The 21746-nt window shown below is 36.6% G+C and overlaps 1 protein-coding gene across 1 annotated transcript in view; it reads right to left on the bottom strand.

Moving 5' to 3' along the window:
• Positions 1 to 21746, bottom strand: part of BMP2K (BMP2 inducible kinase) — a 124967-nt gene that overhangs the window by 67500 nt on the left and 35721 nt on the right. The window contains exons 2-3 of the mRNA XM_045067949.1: positions 11886 to 12004; positions 8380 to 8485 (exon numbers count right to left, since the gene is read on the bottom strand). Coding sequence (XP_044923884.1) covers positions 8380 to 8485; positions 11886 to 12004 — 225 coding nt within the window. The remainder of the gene's footprint in view (positions 1 to 8379; positions 8486 to 11885; positions 12005 to 21746) is intronic.

Genomic DNA, 21746 nt, shown 5'->3' with positions numbered 1-21746 from the left:
GAAAAAAAATGGAATAGAGCCTTCAGAATTCTAGAACAAAATTATTTCCAACCTAGAACACTTTCATCAGCCAAATTAATAATTAAATATAGATGCAGAATAAAAATATTTCTATATAAGCAAGGTTTCAAAAATGTTTTCCTCCATAACCAATTATCAAAAAGCTAATGAAAAACGTACTCTATTCCAAGGAGGTAGTTAAAAACAAGGAGAGAGGCATGAGCAGTCGGGAGCCCAAAGTAGGAAGACAAAGGGAAGTCCCAGAGTGACAGCTAAATGCTGTTCAAAATTAAGCAGAACTGAAGTCTCCCGAAAGGACATTTCTATGGAAGAAAAACTAAAATTGACACAAGTATTTAAATGTTTAAGCATACTGTGTATAAAGATTTATAATTCCTTTGGGGAATGTGAGGCTAAAATACTTACATATTGAGAAGGAAATTAGGCAAACGAAAAGTGGAGTAATTATTAACTCCAGGAAAAGAATTTTAAAGTACAAGAAAGAAAATGTAATTATAAACTATTACATATCACAGTTAAGTGACAAAATAATTTAAACACCAATTACTAATTTATCTAAAAACAAATTCTAACAGTAAAATCCTCATCTTTACTTGGAGATATTTTCTAAAACATAAAATCAGAAAGAGCGCTAGCAAACGAATTCAAGAGTGTTCTCATGCCCAGAATCACATACTTCCCCTCATTTTCTAAGTTCCCTCTTTTTCATACCCCAAGGATCTCATTAAAACTACAGATTCTCCTCTACATAATTAAGTGGAAAAATCTGTAAGTAAATATGAGGAGAAATATCTCAAGGATTTTTAAAGTGAATGCCTCTGAGGAGAGGGACGGGGCAAGAGGATAATGATTTAGCCACAACTTAACAAAACCCTTCGACTTTTTAAAACATATATATGAATTACACTTTGATAACAATAAAAGTTTTATGTCAATCAGCTTGCTAATTCAAACCAGATTTAAAAATTTTAATTTTTTACAACACAAAAGCGTGACTTCCTCAAAATACAGCTCCTACTTTAGAATTTGTCCCCGGGAGCACCTGGGTGGCTCATTCAGTTAAGCATCCGACTCCTGATTTTGGCTCAGGGCATGATCTCAGGGTCGTGATCTCCTCATGACTCTCTCTCTCTCTCTCAAATAAATATTTAAAAATAAAAGTTAAAAAATAAAATGTGTCCCCAAAAAACTGAAATTCATTTGGTTTCCCTTTTAAAATGTCTTCCGGATGACTACTAATTAAACTCATCCAAGGTTACGATTGTGCCAGATTCAATTATCTTCTTTTTTTTTCTTTATTAACATAAAATGTAGTATTTCTTTCAGGAATACAGGTCTGTGATTCATCCGTCTCACACAATACACACAGCACCCATAACACTCACACTACAATTCACAGCACTCAGCATAGCGCATACCCTTCTCCGTGTCTGTAACCCGGACACCCAACCACACACCTCCCCTCCAGCAACCCTAAATTTGTTTCCTGAAATTAGGAGTCTCTTGTGATTTGTCTCCTTCTCTGGTTTCATCTTTTTTCATTCTTCCCTCCCTTCCTCTATGATCCTCTGACCTGTTTCTCAAATTCCTCATATCAATGAGATCATATAATTATCTTTCTCTGATTGACTTATTTCACTTAGCATAATTGTCTCTACTTCATCCACATCATTGTAAATGGCAAGATTTCAGTTTTTTGAGGACTGCATAGTAGTCCATTGTGTGTGTGTGTATGTGTGTGTGTGTGTGTATGTGTGTGTGTGTGTGTGTATCTTCTTCATCCATTCATCTGCTGATGGACATCTAGGCTCTTTCCATAGTTTAGTTATTATGGACATTGCTGCTATAAACATCCGGGTGCACATGCCCCTTCAGATCACCACATTTGTATCTTTAGGGTAAGTACCCAGTAGTGCAATTGCTGGGTCACAGGGTAGCTCTATTTTCAACTTTTTGAGGAACCTCCATACTGCTTTCCACAGTGGCTGCACCAGCTTGCATTCCCATCAAAATTGTAGGAGGGCTTCCCTTTTTCCACATCCTCACCAACACCTGTCCTTTCCTAACTTGTTAATTTTAGCCATTCTAACTGACGTGAGATGGTACCTCACTGTGATTTTGATTTGTATTTCCCTGACGCTGAGTGATGTTGAGCACTTTTCCATGTGTCTGCTGGCCATTTGGATGTCTTTGGAAAAATGTCTGTTCGTGTCTTCTGCCTATTTCTTAATTGGATTACCTATTCTCTGGCTCCTGACTTTGATAAATTCAATACAGATTTTGGACATTAGACCTTCATCTGATACGTCATTTGCGAATATCTTCTTCCATTCTTTCAGTTGTCTTTTGGTTTTGTTGACCATTTCTTTTAATGTGCCAAAGCTTTTGATCTTGATGAAATCCCGATAGTTCATTTTTGCCCTAGCTTCCCCTGCCTTTGGTAATGATTCTAGGAAGAAGTTGCTATGGCTGAGGAAAAAGAGGTTGCTGCCTGTGTTCTCCTCAAGGATTTTGATGGATTCCTGACTCACACTGAGGTCTCTCATCCATTTTGAGTCTATTTCTGTGTGTAGTGTAAGGAAATGGTCCAGTTTCATTCTTCTGCATGTGGCTGTCCAATTTTCGCAACACCATTTGTTGAAAAAACTGTCTTTTTTATCCATTAGAAATTCTTTCCTGCTTTGTCAAAGATTAGTTGACCATAGAGTTGAGGGTCCATTTCTGGGCTTTCTATTCTGTTCCATTGATCTGTATGTCTGGTTTTGTGCCAGTACAATGCTGTTTTAATGATGACAGCTTTGTAATAGAGACTGAAGTCTGAATTGAGATGCCGCCAACTTTGGTTTTCTTTTTTGACCTTCCTCTGGCTATCTGGGGTCTTTTCTGGTTCCATATAAATTTTAGGATTATTTGTTCTATTTCTTTGAAAAAAAATTGATGGTATTTTGATCGGGATACATTAAATGTATAGACGGCTCTAGGTAGCATAGACATTATCACGATATTTTTTCTTACAATCCGTGAGCATGGAAGGTTTTTCCATTTCTTTGTGTCTTCCTCAATTTCTTTCATGAGTACTTTATAGTTTTCTGAGTACAGATTCTTTGCCTACTTGGTTAGATTTATTCCTAGGTGTCTTATGGTTTGGGGTGGAATTGTAAATGGGATCGACTCCTTAAATTTCTCTTTCTTCTGTCTTGTTGGTGTATAGAAGTGCAACTGATTTCTATATCCTGACACTGTACTGAATTCTTGTACAAGTTCTAGCAGATTTGGAGTGGAGTCTTTCGGGTTTTCCACATAAAGTATCATATCATTTGCAAAGAGTGAAAGTTTGACTACTTCTTTGCCCATCTGGATGCCTCTTATTTCTTTTTGTTGTCTGATTGCTGAGGCTAGGACTTCTAGTACTATGCTGAATAGCAGTGGTGATAATGGACATCCCTGCTGTGTTCCTGACCTTAGGCGAAAGGTTCTCAGTTTTTCCCCATTGAGAATGATATTTGCTGTGGGTTTTCATAGATGGCTTTGATGATATTGAAGTATGTACACTCTATCCCTACACTTTGAAGAGCTTTGATGAAGAAAGGATGTTGTACTTTCTCATTTATTGATAGTGTCAAAGGGTTCTTGTTCTATTAATGTATTGTATCACATTGATTCATGTGCAGATGTTGAACCAACCTTGCAGCCTAGGAAAAAATCCCACTTGGTCATGGTAAATAATCCTTTTAATGTACTGTTGGATCCTACTGGCTAGTATTTTGGTGAGAATTTTTGCATCCATGTTCATCAGGGATATTGGTTAATTCTCCTTTATTGGGATCAAAGTAATGCTGGCTTCATAAAATTAATTTGGAAGTTTTCCATCCATTTCTATTTTTTGAAAACAGTTTCAGGAAAATAGGTATTAATTCTTCTTTAAACGTTTGGTAGAATTCCCCTGGGAAGCCATCTGGTCCTGGGTTCTTGTGTGTTGGGAGATTTTTGATAACTCTTTAATTTCCTTACTGGTTATGGCTTTGTTCAGGTTTTCTATTTCTTCCTGGTTCAGTTATGGTAGTTTATTTGTCTCTAGGAATGTATCCATTTCTTCCAGACTGTCTAATTTGCTCACAATATGTTCTTCTAATTGTATTTCTTTGGTGTAGGGTTGTGACCGCTCTCCTCCTTCATTCATTTTATTATTAATTTAGGTCCTTTCTCTTTTCTTTGTGGTAAGTCTGGCCAGGAGTTTACCAATCTTATTAATTCTTTCAAAGAACAAACTCCTAGTTCCATTGATTTTTTTTATTTCTTCTTTAATTTCCTGGTAGATCCATTCATACTTTAATAGGATGCTCTTCAGCTTCCATGTATGTGAGTTCTTTCCAGCTTTCCTCTTGGGATTGAGTTCTAGTCTCAAAGCATTGTGGTATGAAAATATTCAGGGAATGACCCCAATCTTTTCGTACCAGCTGACATCTGATTTGTGACCCAGGATTTGATCTATTCTGGAGAATGTTCCGTAGGCACTAGAGAAGAATGTGTGTTCTGTTGCTGTTGCTTTGGGATGGAATGTTCTGAATATATCTGTGATGTCCATCTGGTTCAGTATGTCATTTAAAGCCTTTATTTCCTTGATGATCTTTAGCTTATAAGACCTGTTCATTTCAATGGGGGGGAGGGTTAAAGTCCCCTGCTATTATTGTATTATTGTCGATGTGTTTCTTTGATTTTGTTATTAATAGTTTTATATAACTGGCTGCTTCCATGTTAGGGGCATAGATAATAAAACTGTTAAATCCTCTTGTTGGACAGACCCTTTGAGCATGATATAGTGTCCTTCCTCATCTCTTATTATAGCTTTGGCTTAAAATCTAATTTATCTGGTAAAAGGATTGCCACCCCAGCTTTGTTTTGATGTTTATAGCATGGCAAATTTTCTTCTACCCCCTCACTTTAAATCTGGATTGTCTTTGGGTCTAAAATGAGTCTCTTGCAGACAGCATATTGATGGGTCTTATTTTTTTATCCATTCTGATACCCTGTGTCTTTTGATTGGGACGTTTAGCCCATTTACATTCAGGGTACTGTTGAAAGATACAAATTTATTGCCATTGTATTGCTTGTAAGATGACTGTCACTGCACACTGTCTCCATTCCTTTCTGATCTACATCACTTTTGGGCTTTCTCTTTGCTTGGGGGACCCCTTTCAATATTTCTTATATGGCTGCTTTTGGAGTTTGCAAATTCTTTTAGTTTTTGTTTGTCGTAGTGACAGCCTAGCTGGATATAGTATTCTTGGCTGCATATTTTTCTCGTTTTGTCCTCTGAATATATTACGCTAGTCCTTTCTGGCCTGCCAGGTCTCTGTGGATAGGTTTGCTGCCAATCTAATATTTCTACAATTGTAGGTTACTGACCTTGTCCTGAGCTGCTTTCAGGATTTTTCTTTGTCTCTGAGACTTTTAAGTTTTACTATTAGATGACAGGGTGCTGAACTCTTTTTATTGATTTTGAGGGGGGTTCTCTGTGCCTCCGGGGTTTTGATACCTGTTTCCATCCCCTAATTAGGGAAGTTCTCTGCTATAATTTGCTCCAATATACCTTCTTCCCCTCTCTCTCTTTCTTCATCTTTTGGGATCCCATTATTCTAATATTATTTTGTCTTATGCTGTCTCTTATCTCTCAAATTCTACCCCTCATGATCCAGTAGTTGTTTATCTCTTTTTCTTATTTTCCCTATTTTCCATCATTTGTTCTTCTATATCACTAATTCTCTGTCTCATTTATCCTAGCAGTTAGAGCCTCCATTTTGATTGCACCTCATTAATACCTTTTTTGATTTCAACTTGGTTAGATGTTAGTTCTTTTATTTCTCCAGAAAGGGATTCTTTAATATCTTCTATGCTTTTTTTCAAGCCCAGCTAGTATCTTTATTAACTGTCATCCTGAGCTCTAGTGCTGACATTTTACTAATGACTGTACTGATTAGGTCCCTAGCAGTTGGTACTGCCTCTTGTTCTTTTTTCTCAGGTGAGTTTTTCCACTTTGTCACTTTGTCCTGAGAAGGAATAGATGAATGAGAGAACAAAATGATAAAAGCATAACAACGACCCCAGAAAAATATACACTCAACAAATTGGAAGAGACCTGAAACCAGAGGGAAACGAAAGGAAAAAAACTACACACACACACATATATTTATATATATGATCAGGTGAATGGAACATTGAGCCACACACTTGATTTTGGGTGTATTTTGGTCTGTTAGAAGAAACTGCCTCCCAAAATTTTAAGAAGGGAAAATTTATATATATACAAAAATAAGGGTAAATTTAAAATTTTAATTTAAAATTTTAATTTTAAATTTTAAAGTGGAAAATTTTAAGGAGGGAAAAATCTATATATATACAAAAATAAGGGTAAATACGATGAAGGGATGGAATATGACTGTAAAGATGAAAATTTAAAAAGATTTTTAAAAAAGAATTGATAAGAAGTTGGTAGGAAAAAAAAAGAAAAAAAAGAAAAAAGGAAAGGGAAAGAATGTGATCAGGCGGGAGAGTAGAACAAAGCCATACACTAGATTTAGGGTATATTTTGGTCTGTTAGAATAAACTGTATCTCAAAATTTTAAAGAAAGAAAAACTTAAAAGAAACACTTTTGTGTGTATATATATATGTTTATATGTATATATATATAAACATATATATGTATATATAAACATATATGTTTTTCTTTCTTTAAAATTTATAAACATATAAAAAGTTATATAAAATATATACATATGAACAAAAAATAAGGTTAAATACAATGAAGAGATAGAGTATCATTGTAAAAATGAAAATTGAAAAAGATTTTTTAAAAGGAATTGATAAGATATTGGTTAAAATAGGAAAGAGGAAAAATTCAAAAAAATAGAAAAAGAAAAAATAAGGAAATTTTTTAAAATTTAACTTTGAAAGACTATAGAATCATGGGCGGAAAGCCATGAATTCTATGTGCCGTATTCCCCTAGCACTGGAGCTTTGCAGTTCTCATTGAGCAGTAATCTTGGTGTTGGCTGGATGTTCCTGCTGATCTTCTGCGGGAGGGGCCTGTTGCAGTGAGTCTCAAATAATTCACTTCTCCGCACATCCTACCTTCCACAAAGTGGTCGCTTTTCTGTTCACAGAATTGCTGCTATTCTCTTCTTTGGTCTTCTATTAAGTTTGTAGGTGTTCAGAATGGTTTGATAACTATCTAGCCAAATTCCTGGGACCAGATGAAATTAAGGTTTCCTACTCCTCTGCCATCTTGCTCCTCCCAGATTCAATTATCTTTAAAAAAATAGTTGAGGGCTATCTTTACAGGTAACCAAGGGCTACTCTATCCAGCTAACAGCACCACAAATGCTAGAACTCAGGAACATACAGTAAATAACATCAATATCTTCTCCTTAAAGAGATCACATGTTTTACAGTATGAAATATAAATAAAATTTAAAAATCTAATTTTTTATATTATATATGGAAATAATTTACAAGTATAACATAATAGATATAATACAGATTCACTTCCTTTTCCCCCGTCCTTCCCTCCTTACAAAACTACAGTAAATGAGACTGTATTTTCTCCATCACCATCACCAACCTCCTCTTCCTCCATTACTCAGGAAATGACAAGTGTTCCTAATATAATTAAAAATCATAACTGTCTTACGAGAATCTAAATATAAATCAAAGCTCGCTACAGTCAAAATTACCAGATACAGTCTGATTTAAAAGAAAAAAAAAAAAGCAAGTTTACTGGAAATGAATTAATTGCCTCCTCCAAATACATTAAAAAGTTTTAAAATTATTAAGGCATACTACACCAGTAAATATTTCTTTGAAATACCATGATATCCAAATAAAATAGTTTTTAACCTTCTGATATTTATAAAAGAACCGCAAAGACTATGTAAGTTTATAAATATTATAGATCAAAATGCAACTAAATTTATTATATTTTATATATATTGAAAATTAACATTATAGAGTGCTGGAGAAAATCTGACAACACTAATATTGATAAATGATGCTCTCCTTTGTTGGCATATAAATGAAACATATAGGGAGGAAGATGTATAACTGCTCTTCACCTGCTTGGATTTCTTGTTTAAAACAACAGCATTTTTCTAATTGTCACTTACATGCTCCTATCATCACTGCAGCAACGAGGACTAAATTTTAAATATTTCTTAATAGCATTCCTTAATTAGATAATTAAAGCTGGGGATTACAAGAAGTAATCAGATGACAACTGTCCTGGGAGAAACCAAGACACCTAGTAAACCATTTTAAGGACAATTTTTTTTTTCAGTATAAAACAAATACAGAAAAATACTTACCTCGACAATATTCCATTAAGATAAGCACTTCCCATACATTATCACTTATTGAATTAACAGCACAGTCCAAATAACTCACAATATTTTTGTGACCAGACAGCTCTTTCTGAAAAATAATTTAAAAACATACATTTTCAAGCTCTACTAGCAATAGTTTGAAGTCTAAATTAATATATTTAAAGAATTTCAAAAAGTAAATTAAGAATAAATATGGAAGCTGACATATTTCAAAAAGGTTTCTACAGTTTCAATGAAAAGTTTCCTTACATGTGCCTGCCATTTTCTAACAGGCAAATATTCAATGAACACTAATTTTTAAACTAAATCAGGACAAAAGAGATGGTTCACTCAAAACCAGCAGTCTCCCAAAGTGTGCATGATAGTCCTTCGGGACTCAAGAATATAATACCAGAACTTTTATTTATTTTTAGCTAAAAATATTTTTTAATTAAGCTCTAATATTTATGAACTAACAAGTACACTCTAATTGGTTTTCCCTGCAACATACTACAATTTATGTGTACTTAGTTAAGTGGATTTATGAATGTATATACTTTTAACTAAATAACCTACAAAACAAACAAGTGGCTAAAAAAACATTCTATTAAGAAACCACAGGTTAGGACAACTGGGTGGCTCAGTGGGTTAAGCCACTGCCTTCAGCTCAGGCCAGGGTCCTCGGATCGAGCCCCGCATCAGGCTCTCTGCTCGGCAGGGAGCCTGCTTTCCTCTCTCTCTCTGCCTGCCTCTCTGTCTACTTGTGATCTCTGTCTGTCAAAAAATAAATAAAATCTTTAAAAAAAAAAAAAAAGGAAAGAAAAGAAACCACAGGTTAAAAATAATACTAATATTACAAGTACAAGAAAATAAGGAAAAAATGGCAAATCTGCCACTTGTGTTTCTGGTAAAGATAACGATCAGCATGTAATGAGGTTCAAAATAATCATCTACTTAGGTAGGTCTGGAAATTAAAAAACGATTATCAACAATACTTTTTAAAAATAAATTTACACCCACTACCATTAATAATAAACCCTATTTTAACCATGTAATTTGGAAGCTGTAATGTGACTGGTTCATAAATACACAAATATAATAGTAGATGGGCACCAAAAAGTTACAAGACCACTGCTGTAAAGAACGAATTACCCTAAATTCTGTGTTCGAAAGCAGAGAACCTGAGTTTTATTGCTACTGATGATGACTATATTTTACATATCAAAATTACACAAATTCAGGGTACCTGGGTGGCTCAGTGGGTTAAGCCTCTGCCTTTAGCTCAGGTCATGATTCAGGGTCCTGGGATGGAGCCCCAGATCGGGCTCTCTGCTCAGCAGGGAGCCTGCTTTCCCCTCCCCGTCTGCCTGCCTCTCTGCCTACTTGTGATCTCTGTCAAATAAATAAATGAAATCTTTAAAAAGAAAAAAAAAATTACACAAATTCTATTGAAAGGAAGAACTATGGTACACAGTACCATGTCTAAACTCAAGTTCAAGAACTTATTCTAAGAACGCCAATTATCTTGGGGGTAAATCTCTTCACCCTTTCAACTGATAGCTTTTCTAAAATGCTTTTAAAAACCAAGTCTCAAAGCCTAGTCAATTCTAGTCTAAGTAGGAAGTAGGGAGAATAAAGCCGAATCAGATAAATCCTGTTGTATAAGTATACCTATCACTGAACAAAAGGGATCAAATTGTATGTTGCTAATGATGTTGATGTAAAGTAGGAAATCTCTAAGCAGCTCACAGTAGCAGTGATATTAACAAGTGTTTGACATGGACGTTGAAAAACCAGAATCCCACACACTGCTGGTGTGAACATAAAAGGTTCAACTGCTATGGAAAACAGTTCTGTGGCTCCTAAAAGTTAAACACAGAATTACCATAACCCAGCAATTCCACTCCTAAATACAAACTCAAAAAACTGAAAACAAATAAATAAATATATATATATATACACACATATTCATAGCAGCACTATTCACAACAAACCAAAAAATAGAAACAGCCTAAATGTCCATCAATTTTTTTTAAAGTCCTCAAAAGATGAATAAACAAGCTGTGATAGACAGTTAGATACACACATACCAGGTAGATGAACCTCAAAAACATGCTAAGTGAAAAAAGCCAACATAAAAGGTCACATATTGCATGACTCCATTTACATAAAATATCGAGAATAGGTAAATCTATGGAGACATAACGCAATGGGTGGTTGCCAGGGCCTGGAACAAGGTAGGAATGGGAGCAACTGCTTGCCAGGCAAGGGGTTTCATTTTTTTTTTTTTTTTTTTTTGGAGTGATGGAAAGATTCAGAAGTAGGCAGAGGTGGTGACTGCCCATCATCATGAATGCACTAAATGCCCGAACTGTTCACTTTAAAATAGTGGATTGCAATAAATAAATAAATCAAACAAAAGTTTCATTTCAATAAGACAAAAGTGTTAAACATATATTAGCATCTGATAAGCCGCAGACAAGAGCCGGGGAGGAGGAAGAGAAGGAAGACGTGCAGGAAGCGGGGGAAGGAGAGGAGAAGAAAGAAGAGATGGGCAGAGACGGATGGGGAGAGGGCAAGGAAGAAAGAGAAGAGGGGGAAGAAGAGGAGGCGGAGGAAAAGGCAGCGCAGGGGGAGGAGAGAGGGTGGGAACGAAGAGGAGGAAGCTGGGAAGGATGGGGGGTGAGCGAGAGGCGGAGGGGAGGGAGGAGACGTAAGAGAAGACGACCAGGGGAGAAGGAGGAGGAGAAAAACAAGAAACCACACAGAGCGCTGAGAATAAGATAACTTAGAAAAAAAGAATATTTTTATTTGGTACATTTTTTTAACTGTTTAGTTAACCCAGTTACTGACATTTCTTTAATAACCTATTAAAATATTTTTTACTTTTCCTAACATTTAAAAAGAATCTTTCCCTTATTGGAGGTTCTCTTCCCATGTATTGTAGAGTACACCCCCCAAAAAAGTAATAACAACAGTAAACTTTATAACATGATTTTTAAAATGAAAAGCAAAACAAAATGTTGTTGAAGACAAACACATTACACTGAATGCATTAAACACCATGGGGAAGGTAAACACCAAATTCAAGACAATGGTTTCTTTTTGGATGAGAACAGCATAAGGATATGGCTACGCAGGAATATACAGAGGCTTTAACTCTATCTGTAAAATTTTAATTCTTAAGTTGGGTAGTGCATAAACTGGTACTTATTACATAATTCCCTAATTTTTCTATTCTCAAAATATTTCATAATCAAAATGTATTTTTAAAAGAGGGGGAAAAAGAAAAAGCAGAGTCCTTGCCCATTGAACTACAATCAGAAAGAGAGGATTAAGGAGTAGTTGACTACAGTTAGCCCTAAGGAGGACTATAAAGAATACACTTCAAAGGTTTTCTAGACCTGCATAAACCAGTAAGCAGCTTGCCTAAAACCTGGCTACTGTTACAGTGCAAAATCAAAAGAAAATACAGCCAATTTTTCAAATGGAATTACACTTTCACTTACCATAATTGTAATTTCCCTTTTACAAATGTTGAGGTCTGGCATGCTATTCACATACATTCGTTTCAATGCATGGCGGATTCCACCATGTGTCCGCACCAGGAAAACCGTGGAGAATCCACCTAGGAGAATGAGTACCGGTTAATTACAAAGAAGCAGAAACTACTATGCAGTATCACTGAGGAGCTTAATCTAAGAAATAAACCGCAAACAAGACAAAAATAATAGCAAGCAACTATTTTATTAGATTAAAAGCCAAAACACTGGCTTCCTATGAAGTAGGAAAGTAGTACATCACAAAGTAGTACATGGAGAATAGCATGCTCCTCAAATAAACATGCTTCTCTTTTAAAGGTTAAAATACTAAAATTTCATTTTGCCTCTTATGTAACATGTAGAAAATGTCACTATAACTGCATTACTATAGTTTGGCACATATTAGTGACTGTCTAATCACCAGCCTCCTCCTCTCTGTGATAACAAAAACACTGATATTATCTGAGATAGCAACAGAATCAGATGGGTGGGTTCCCCTCCAGTTCCAGGGGATGAACCAACACTGTTATACGGAGATAATGAATCTCATTTCCTCTTGTCAGTATCTGACTTAGGACTAGGTATGTAAACAATTTTGCTATGGGACATAAGGGGAAAATTGGCTGGGGATTGCAGGGAAAGAATGTCCACCCAGAAAAGAGAGAGACTTGTGAAGAAGGCCAAGCTCTTCTGCTAGCTTTTGGATTTTGTTATAGATGAATATGATGTTCAGACCTACTGTAGCTATCTGTGGGCAGGATGGACCAGACGGGACCATGACGGACCAAAAGGATCAGAGCAAAGATGACCTAAACCACTGACACAGTTAGGCTACTGCATTAGACAACTCTGGAACCATCTCCTTCCAGAAGTCTTAGCATGATGTAAGTGTCCTCATGATATATACCACCGTTATTTGGACAGTCTGTTAACTGTATTTGAGAAAGCAGATCCAAAACATATTGCTCAGCTTTCTAAAGAACAATTATTTCTGTCACATCTACACAAAAACTCCACCTGAAGTCTTTAAAGCTCATCCTGGTAAAGGATATTATGTTGTTTAATGTAGTTTAAAACAAAAAATGGTTGTGTCACTTTTATCAGTTTGATAGCCCTAATAAAACAGCATCCTGATCAATTATAAGGCACCTGCATTGATTCAACACAAAACAGTCAGAGGAAAAGTAAACTACTGGGGATAAATGCTAGGGAAGAAGAGTTCCTAAGACACTCCAGAACCAGTATGGATTCAACCCAGAGTCTTCATATCCCCCAACTGCAGCTCCAAGAAACTGTAAAACTCCCACGTCGTAGATTTGGATTGCCATATACACAATGTAGGGAAAGTCAAATCATCCAACTCGCAAGGTGGTTACCAAGAAAGAAAAAGATGGTATTTGGGAAAGGTACTTGAAATAAAAGCTCTAACAATGCAGGGAATTTTTTTAAAAGAAGTTCACTTAGCATTAATTTCATATACAAACATTAAGAAATTAGTAGCACTAATAAAGTACTACTTCAACTATTCAAATTTTTATTTGATTTTTAAAAATTTAAAGAAAATGCTGAAAGTTGGGTCTTTATGTGGAGTTAGTATGAGTATAGGTCAAGATAAATTATTTAAACAGAATTTGTTCTGAGATATTTTTCTAGAGAGAGAGAATGAATTTATCTTGAATGGATTTCCAAGTTCTGACCCAGTCAGAGTCAGAAAGCCTAAGCAGGCCGTGTGTGTGTGTGTGTGTGTGTGTCCCCCTACACTTTATATTATTCTACTTAGGTATATGTTCCTATAAATACATAATAATGTAAACTGGTTATTAACTGGGGAATTGGGCAGCAGTCTCCCAGTTGGTTCTGATGTACACCCTAGCTGAGCATCCACTGAACCAGAGATAAAGTTCTGAGAGGAGTCATGGATCCTATATATTCAGTTCTCAACCACCCACTAACAAAGTAACTTTATGCCTATGAATTAGGGAAACTAAGGGAAAAATTTTAATTTTCTTCATAAAACCCATATTCCTTAAAGTTAAAGCTTGCTGATTTCACTAATTTGAAATTAGACCTAAATCCCACCAGATGCTAGCTTTTCTAAAGAGATATGTTCATTAACTGTGATTTATACCTAAACTAGGTAAAATTGGTCATTAATAGTGCCTGCTTTGAGAATGAAAGGGAAGTAATTTATTTATATTTCTCCAAATACTATATTTTCCAATAATTTCTGATTGTTAATTAGCTAATATTATTTGCTTGAAGAACACATTCAGTGGTAATTAGTTAAGAATTACAGTAATCCAAGAGAGGAGTATCATCTGCTTGCTATCAATCCATCCACACCTACCAAAGTCTTCAACACATATGTTTCCTCAGGAAGTCTTACACGACCAACCCCATTCAAGTTCATCATGCATCATTCCTTCAGAATTTTTACCTAGGGTTTTGACTACATTACTGTGTACTTCAATTCTCAACTCACCACATACATATATCACAAGATTACTAGCACAAATTCCCCTTTTTATATATTTCTACGTCCAATTCAATATATTGTTCAATTCCAAGCAAAGACACAGTTGTTAAATTAAAGCTATATTTATAATTCCAAATTTGGAGCCATAAGGGTATTATAAAGCATTCCAAATGTGTCCCCAAATCCCAAGAGTAAAAAAACTAATGACAGATACTGATCTGACAGAGTAAAATGGGAAATAATGTATATTTACACAACTTAACACGAGAAGGAAAATTACTGAAATCTTTTGTAATCTATAAATCATATAATATAGGCATTCCTTTCCAATTGTGGGTACAAATTCTGAAAAGCAATGATTATCAGCCTCCCCCAGTTTGTTTCCAGGTTAGACATGCAGTTCACATGTGAAACCACTGCACAGGTCGTCAAATTCAAATACCATCTCCTTTGTCCACAACCCAACACAAAAAGTATCATATTTCAATGAAGAAGTAGCTTGAAGCCAACCTAAATTTGTTTCAGTTAACAGTATTAAAATAATGACAATGTAGCTTGCACCTGACCGAAAGCACGCTCTAGAGACGCCAGGTGCCTTCGTAATTGTGGATGCACGGAAGGCATGTATTTCTACAGCCTAACTTTTCCTGATAAACCACTCCTCCTATTAAAAGCCATTATTTTTCCATGCTTTCATTTGTCTTACTTTCCATTTACTGATGGTGCATTTATTTGTAACTCTCCTCGAATGTGTTCAGAAAGATAACATAAAAAAAGGAAAACATGAAAAAAAAAAAAAAAAGAAGAAGGAAGACATGAATGACGGAACCAGTTTCTTTCTTTATCTTCCCTGCACTTCCTCGGGTTCAGATGTTAATTCACCAACTAAGAGTACCCAAAGGAGTAGAAATTCATCAGTAACAAAATAATCCTGAGAACACTACTAAGTAGTTCACTGGGTTAGGTAAACAAGAAAGCAGGGACCTGGATTAAGATATTAGTTTTACATTATAATCAACCTGAGATAAATCAAAATGAACAATCCTCCATTTAATCTTAAATGCCAGCCACCCAGGAAATCCTCCAATTACCTTGTACTGATAAAGTTTGTTTTGAAGGTATTTTACACAGGTTTTATCACATAATCTTTACAGAAGTGTCTGGTTTAAAACACAGATACCAGGGCACCTAGGTGGCACAGTTGGTAAAGCGCCCAACTCTTGGTTTCAGTTCAGGTCCGGATCTCAGGGCTGTAAGATCAAGCCCCTCCAGGGCACCGCACCCCGAGTCGGCTTGACTCACTCCCCCTCCCTCCACAACCACGCGAGCACATGTTCCCTCTTCCCCTCAAATAAACCTTTTTTAAAAAATAAAGTAAAATAAAAAACAAAGCACAGATACCCATATATAAGGTTTAGCCTCTTCCTCCCTCCACACCTTTTGACAAAAAAAGAATCATTTCTAGGTAGGGACTATTGTAGTGTACACACAAGACTTAACTCATTGTTTTTTCATTTTTTAAAATTATTTTTAATTAACATATAACATTAACATATAACGTATTATTTTATTATATATAATGTATTATTTGTTTCAGGGGCACAGGTCTGTGAGTCATGAGGCTCACACACGTCACAGCTCCCCATGGCACAGACACTCCCCAGTGTCCCTCACCCGGCCACCCCATCCCTCCCCCATTTTAACAGCGGCAGAGTATGCTATACCATGTAAATACCATAATTTGATCATCTCCAAAGTGATGGTCATCCAGGTTAGTCTGGTGTTTTATTTGTCTCTTGCTAGTACGGACAATAAATGTTGCATTAAACACCCTCGTACAATCATTCTTAAAGACTAGCACTTTTGTTCCCGTGGCATAGATTTCCAAGGTAAGTCCCCCAAAGGAAAAACACAGACTCAATACTGCCAGGCTAAACCCTGAAAGGCTGTAGCAACTTTCACCAGCAACAGGAGTCCTTTTTCTCACATGCTCACCAGAGCACTTAAAATTCTGCCAATCTGATTGGGAAAGACTTGTGGCTCTGTTACTTCTAGCTTTCATTCTTCTCATTACCAGTGAAACTGAGCCTCTTTGCCTCTTTTTGCCGGTCACTTGTGTCCGCTCTTCCATGACTTGCCTTCCTATCACTGGTCTCTTTCTCTAAAGGGTCCTCTCTTTCCTTCCGTTGTAGGAGAGCATTATAGAATTCGCCTGACACATGAAGGTGTGCCTATTTGGTCTACCACTTGGCTCCATTTGGTATTGATCAAGGACACACACCAAAGCTTGATTCAGAATCATATAATGGGGGAAGAGGAACTTAATTTTTTTCTTTTTTTTCAAGATTTTCTTTATTTAACAGAGAAAAAGGGTAAGAGAACATAAGCAGGGGAAGCATCTGGGGGAGAGGGAGAAGCAGGATCCCCGCCAAGCAGGGAGCCTGATGCGAGGCTCAATCCCAGGGCTCTGGGATCATAACCTGAGCCAAAGGCAGATGCTCAACCAACTGAGCTACCCAAGCACCCCTAATTTTTTCTTTATATATCATTGTAGTGTTGGATGTTGTATGGGGGCTGTGTTTTATTGGAAATTTTTAGAGAAATAATGTAGAACATATCTTTTAAATGAATGAGAAAAGAACTCATCAACTTAAAACAGATAAAGGAAAGGTACTTTCCACCACTATACAGTAAAAGCGCATACAAAAGAGGTCACACAAAGCCACAAGATTTCCAATAAACATATTGTGATCTCAACGGTAGCATTTACCACTGTACTCCTCCATAACAAAAATAAAAGGATTTTTTTTAAAGCCTTAAATCCATAAGGTCAAAGAGAAAGAGACAAGACATGTCAACAAAATTTTGGAAGATGAAGAACTTAGGGACACATGGTAAAGGACTAAACAGAACAGAGAAAGAGCACATCAAGCATTTGACTGGGAGGGAGAGGGAGCAAGAATGAGCAAGAAGCAAGACTAGTCTAATGACATAAACCTGAAAAACTAAAAAACTACAGAATGATGGGGGGCCCTGTGAATGCAGGGATAGCAATGAGGAAATAGGAAGACTGGATTAAAGTCTTCATAAAAGCATCAGACCTCTAGATTCCCCACCCCACCCCATTCCTCCCCCTCCAGGCCAGATGAGTTAAACCAGTATCTGGGACACTAGGCACCATTTGTAGGCATGCGGACAGAAGCGGAGAGAAAGGTGTAGTCCTAAAAACAGGAAAATTAAATAAAAGTCTACACACTGTAAAGAGAATCTCCACCTCAGTCTGAGACCATTTCTCAGCGACAAGCACCAGACAGTAAGTACATCCTAGTCGTATCAAAGAAGTTCTCTTCTTGGAAACCAGACTAAAAAAATACAGATACGGAAATTTGGGAGACACAGAAGGAAAACAGAGTGGCTTTCTGACTCATGACATTGAGGTGAAGCCCTCAATTAAGAAACCCTTACAATTTACACAAAGCCCTTCCAATCATCACTTTAAAGAACCTCACTCAAAAAATAAAAAAGACAAAAACAAAAACAAAAACCAGACATCAAAGGTTCATCAGACACAGAAAGACTCCAACATAAAGAGATGAAAAAAGGCAAACAGGAAAAAAGGAACTCTGAACAGATGCTAGGATCTAAAGAAATCATCCATGAACCTACAAACATGTTCAGAGTGTAAGGAAAATACTGTAGTCATGAAGTAAGAGCAGGGTCCTATAAAAGGGATGGCTATTCCGAGAATGAGGAATGATTTTTGCAAATTAAAACTAAGAGATCAAAAGGGGAAAACTTCAACAGAGGAGCTAGAAGATAAAATTAAGGAAAATTTCCAGAAATTTTCCAGACAAAAGAAATAAGAAAAGACAGGAACATAAAAGGACCAGTGTAACAGATCTACTATCACAGTAACAGAAGTTCCAGAAAGAGAAAATAAAGAAGAAATAAATAATTAAGAATAATATTTATTCTTTCTTCTTTCTTAATATTTCTAAGAAGAAAAGTATATCGAAGATATAATACACACATATATTCCCAACTTGATGTGCATGGGTTTCCGTAAGTAAAAAGTTAACCATATATATAGATATATAGAGTATATCCTACATACACACACACAATGGAGTATTTGTTATAAAAACGAATGAAACCTTGCCATGTGCAACAACGTGGATGGATCTCGAGGGCATAATGCTAAGTGATTAAGTCAAAGAAAGACAAATACCATCATTTTGCTCACATGTGGAATTTAATAAACAAAAACAAACAAAGAAAAAAGAGACAAACAAATGAATTCAGTATCGGCAACAACCTGGCGGACAGCAGAGGGGAAGTGGGTGGGCACAGGTGAAACAGGTGAAGGGGAGAAAGGGTACACTTATCTCGAACCCTGAGCGAGGTGCCCAACTGCCTGATCGCTACATTGTACACCTGGAGCAAAGGAAACAATGCGTGTTCATTATGCTGGAAGTTTTAAAAAATCAAAATTTAATTAAAGTTTAAATATTTAAAAAAAAAAAAAAAGCACCAACCGAGCAAATACCAAGCATGGTGATCAAGAACAAAAACAAACACAAAAAACACCGTATCAAGGCTAATCATCAAGAAACTTCAGAAGGTTCAGGATAAAGAAAAAATCTTTTCGCATTTGAATGGTTGCACATTTGCTTCAGTTCAGGGTAGATTTGGCCCTGTACCCTTATCTGGCCATCTCACCAGCAGAGAGTGAATGTGTAAGCACAATTAAGCTCATCTACTTTTAAATAAGCATATTATATATGGATGGCATCATTTTACCAGTTTTAGCGTTTTTCCAGACAAAAACTGGAGTAGGAACTTTTCAGCCGCCTGCCTCTACTTCCATTCCACCTGCCAACCTCTGAGGAGAAGAGAGGGTTTAAGAGACTGAGTGCAATCACATGGTCAATGATTTAACCGACTGTGCCTACGTAAAGTGGCCTCAATAAAAACTCTGACTAACAAGACCCCGAGAACTTCCTGGTTGGTGAACACACTCACATCCGCAGAGCGGCCCACCCTGCCCCCATGTGGACAGAAGCCCCTGCACTCGAGGCCCTTCCATTCCTTATACCCCTGCCTCATGCACCTGTTCAGCCCGGCTGTTCACTGTAGCCGTGGTAATAAAATGGTAATCATCAGTAGAGCACATTCTTAAATTCTGAGTCATTCTAGCAAATTATCAAACCTGCAGAGGAATCATGAGAAACCCCAAATTTGCTGTCAAGAAAGTCACGAGAAGTGCTTAAGGCCTCCAGGCATCTGAAATTGGGGCAATCATCTGAGACTGAGCCCTTTAAGGCGTGGGTTGAGTCTAGTAGTGTCCAAACTGAACTGAGGGGCACCCAGCTAGTGTCAGAGAACCGCAGGCAGAATGTAACTGCTTACCTAAAAGTAGTAGTTATGAATGTATTTCATCTTCTACTTGGGAAGATGAGAAGTATGCCATATCAAGCAACAATCAAAAAAACTTTTAAACCTAACGGTAATTCAAAATGGATTTGGTCTAGAGGTCTAGAGGCCAACATCAGATATTTTGGAGACATACAATACTAAACTAAGTACTTAGTAAATACTTCTTTGTCTATACAATGAGACATCCCTACAAGCTATACTGCACTGCTTTCAAACTCTCCCAGCTTCCGGTCCATTCCACAGAGCAGAGTTGATCTTTTGTTCATCAATCTGCCTCTCCCATTAGGTAGTAAGCAACTTGATGACAATTTCACACAATAATAGATGCAAAATAATCAAAATGTGTTCATAACGTAATAGTTCAATCACTTTTGAAGTAACCAAACTCTTCTGAAATGAAAAAAACGAGGTATTTTTTAAATGCCTTGATAAAACTATGATACACTTTGACAAAACCTGACAAGTTTTGTAATCACTGTAAGAAATTAATTTCATCCATATAATTTACATTCAGTGAATGTCTCTTAGCTCCTAATTAGCACCTTCTTTCCAGAGAACAGAAAATCCAAGTTGGCAGGGGTTATATAAATAAAGAATTACCACTAAATGTTTCTTATAACCATGGTTCTCAGCCCACTTTCTTGCCCAACACATTGGAAGACACTACTCATTCCCAAAAAGTGACAGAGACGGCCAACGGAGTTGGGAAGAAAAGGTATCAAAATCGAGAAGTACAACACTAAGAAACCGATTCAGTAAGGATCATCTATGTATGCCCAAAATTCAAGATCAAGTGTGATGAGAAATAGGATATTCCCATGAAGTCAAAGTATCACAAGGAAAAAATTCCCTTGTAAGGGAGAAATCTGGGAGTCATTAATATTGCATTAATATTGACATTACGTGTTTCCTGATTACCTACAAAGTAATTTTGTTAAAAACTTTTCACCTGGGATGCCTGGGTGGCTCAGTTGGTTGGACGACTGCCTTCGGCTCAGGTCATGATCCTGGAGTCCCAGGATCGAGTCCCGCATCGGGCTCCCAGCTCCATGGGGAGTCTGCTTCTCCCTCTGACCTTCTCCTCGTTCATGCTCTCTCTCACTCTCTCTCTCTCAAGTAAATAAATAAAATCTTTTAAAAAAAAACAAAAAACTTTTCACCTGATAAATCTTAAGGCCCAACTCCAGCGTACATGAAACAGAGGCTAGAAGAATAAGGAAAGTGCTAACACAGAGAAACAACCAAAGTCCAAGATACTGACTCTGGCTAGTTGTCTTACACAGTGTTCCATAGGTAGAGTAAAAAAAATGAGGGGCGTAGGGTTATTCTGCATTTTTTTTTTTAAGATTTACTTATTTACTTGAGAGAAAAGAGAGAGAGAACACATGCAGGGGGAGTGACAGCAGGGGGCCTGATGTGGGCTCAACCCAAGGACCCTGGGATCATGACCTGAGTTGAAGGCAAACATTTAATTGACTGAGCCACCAGGGCGTCGCTATTCTAGATTTAAAAAGACATAACAATGAAATGCATTACATAATCCTTTTTGTTGGTGAAAGAAACCATAAACCCTTTTTGTTGGTGGTGCACTGTCTGAAGGAAGTAATAGGTAGACTATCATTTTACTTACTAGTACGTAATTGCTATTTAAACACATATATGTTCTTAAAACGTATACGTTTTCCTCCTTAACCACAGTACCTCTCACCCACCTAAGAAAATGAACAATAGGCCTCCTAATACACAGCCATTATTCAAAATTATCCAAGTGTTTTCAAAAATTTATAAAGAAAATACTATAAAATGTTACTGGTAGTTGAATGTAGATGAAGAACAACCTGGTTATTCATTATACTGTTCCTTCAAGTTTTCATATTACTGTAAACTTTTCATGACAAAGTTGGAAGAAACGAGAA

This window comes from Mustela putorius, unplaced genomic scaffold (genome assembly GCF_011764305.1).
Source record: "Mustela putorius furo isolate JIRA1106 unplaced genomic scaffold, ASM1176430v1.1 tig00000040_pilon_pilon_pilon, whole genome shotgun sequence".
NCBI lineage: Eukaryota > Metazoa > Chordata > Mammalia > Carnivora > Mustelidae > Mustela > Mustela putorius.
Note: the sequence above shows the minus strand (reverse complement) of the source record. Positions and strands in the feature narration are given on the sequence as shown.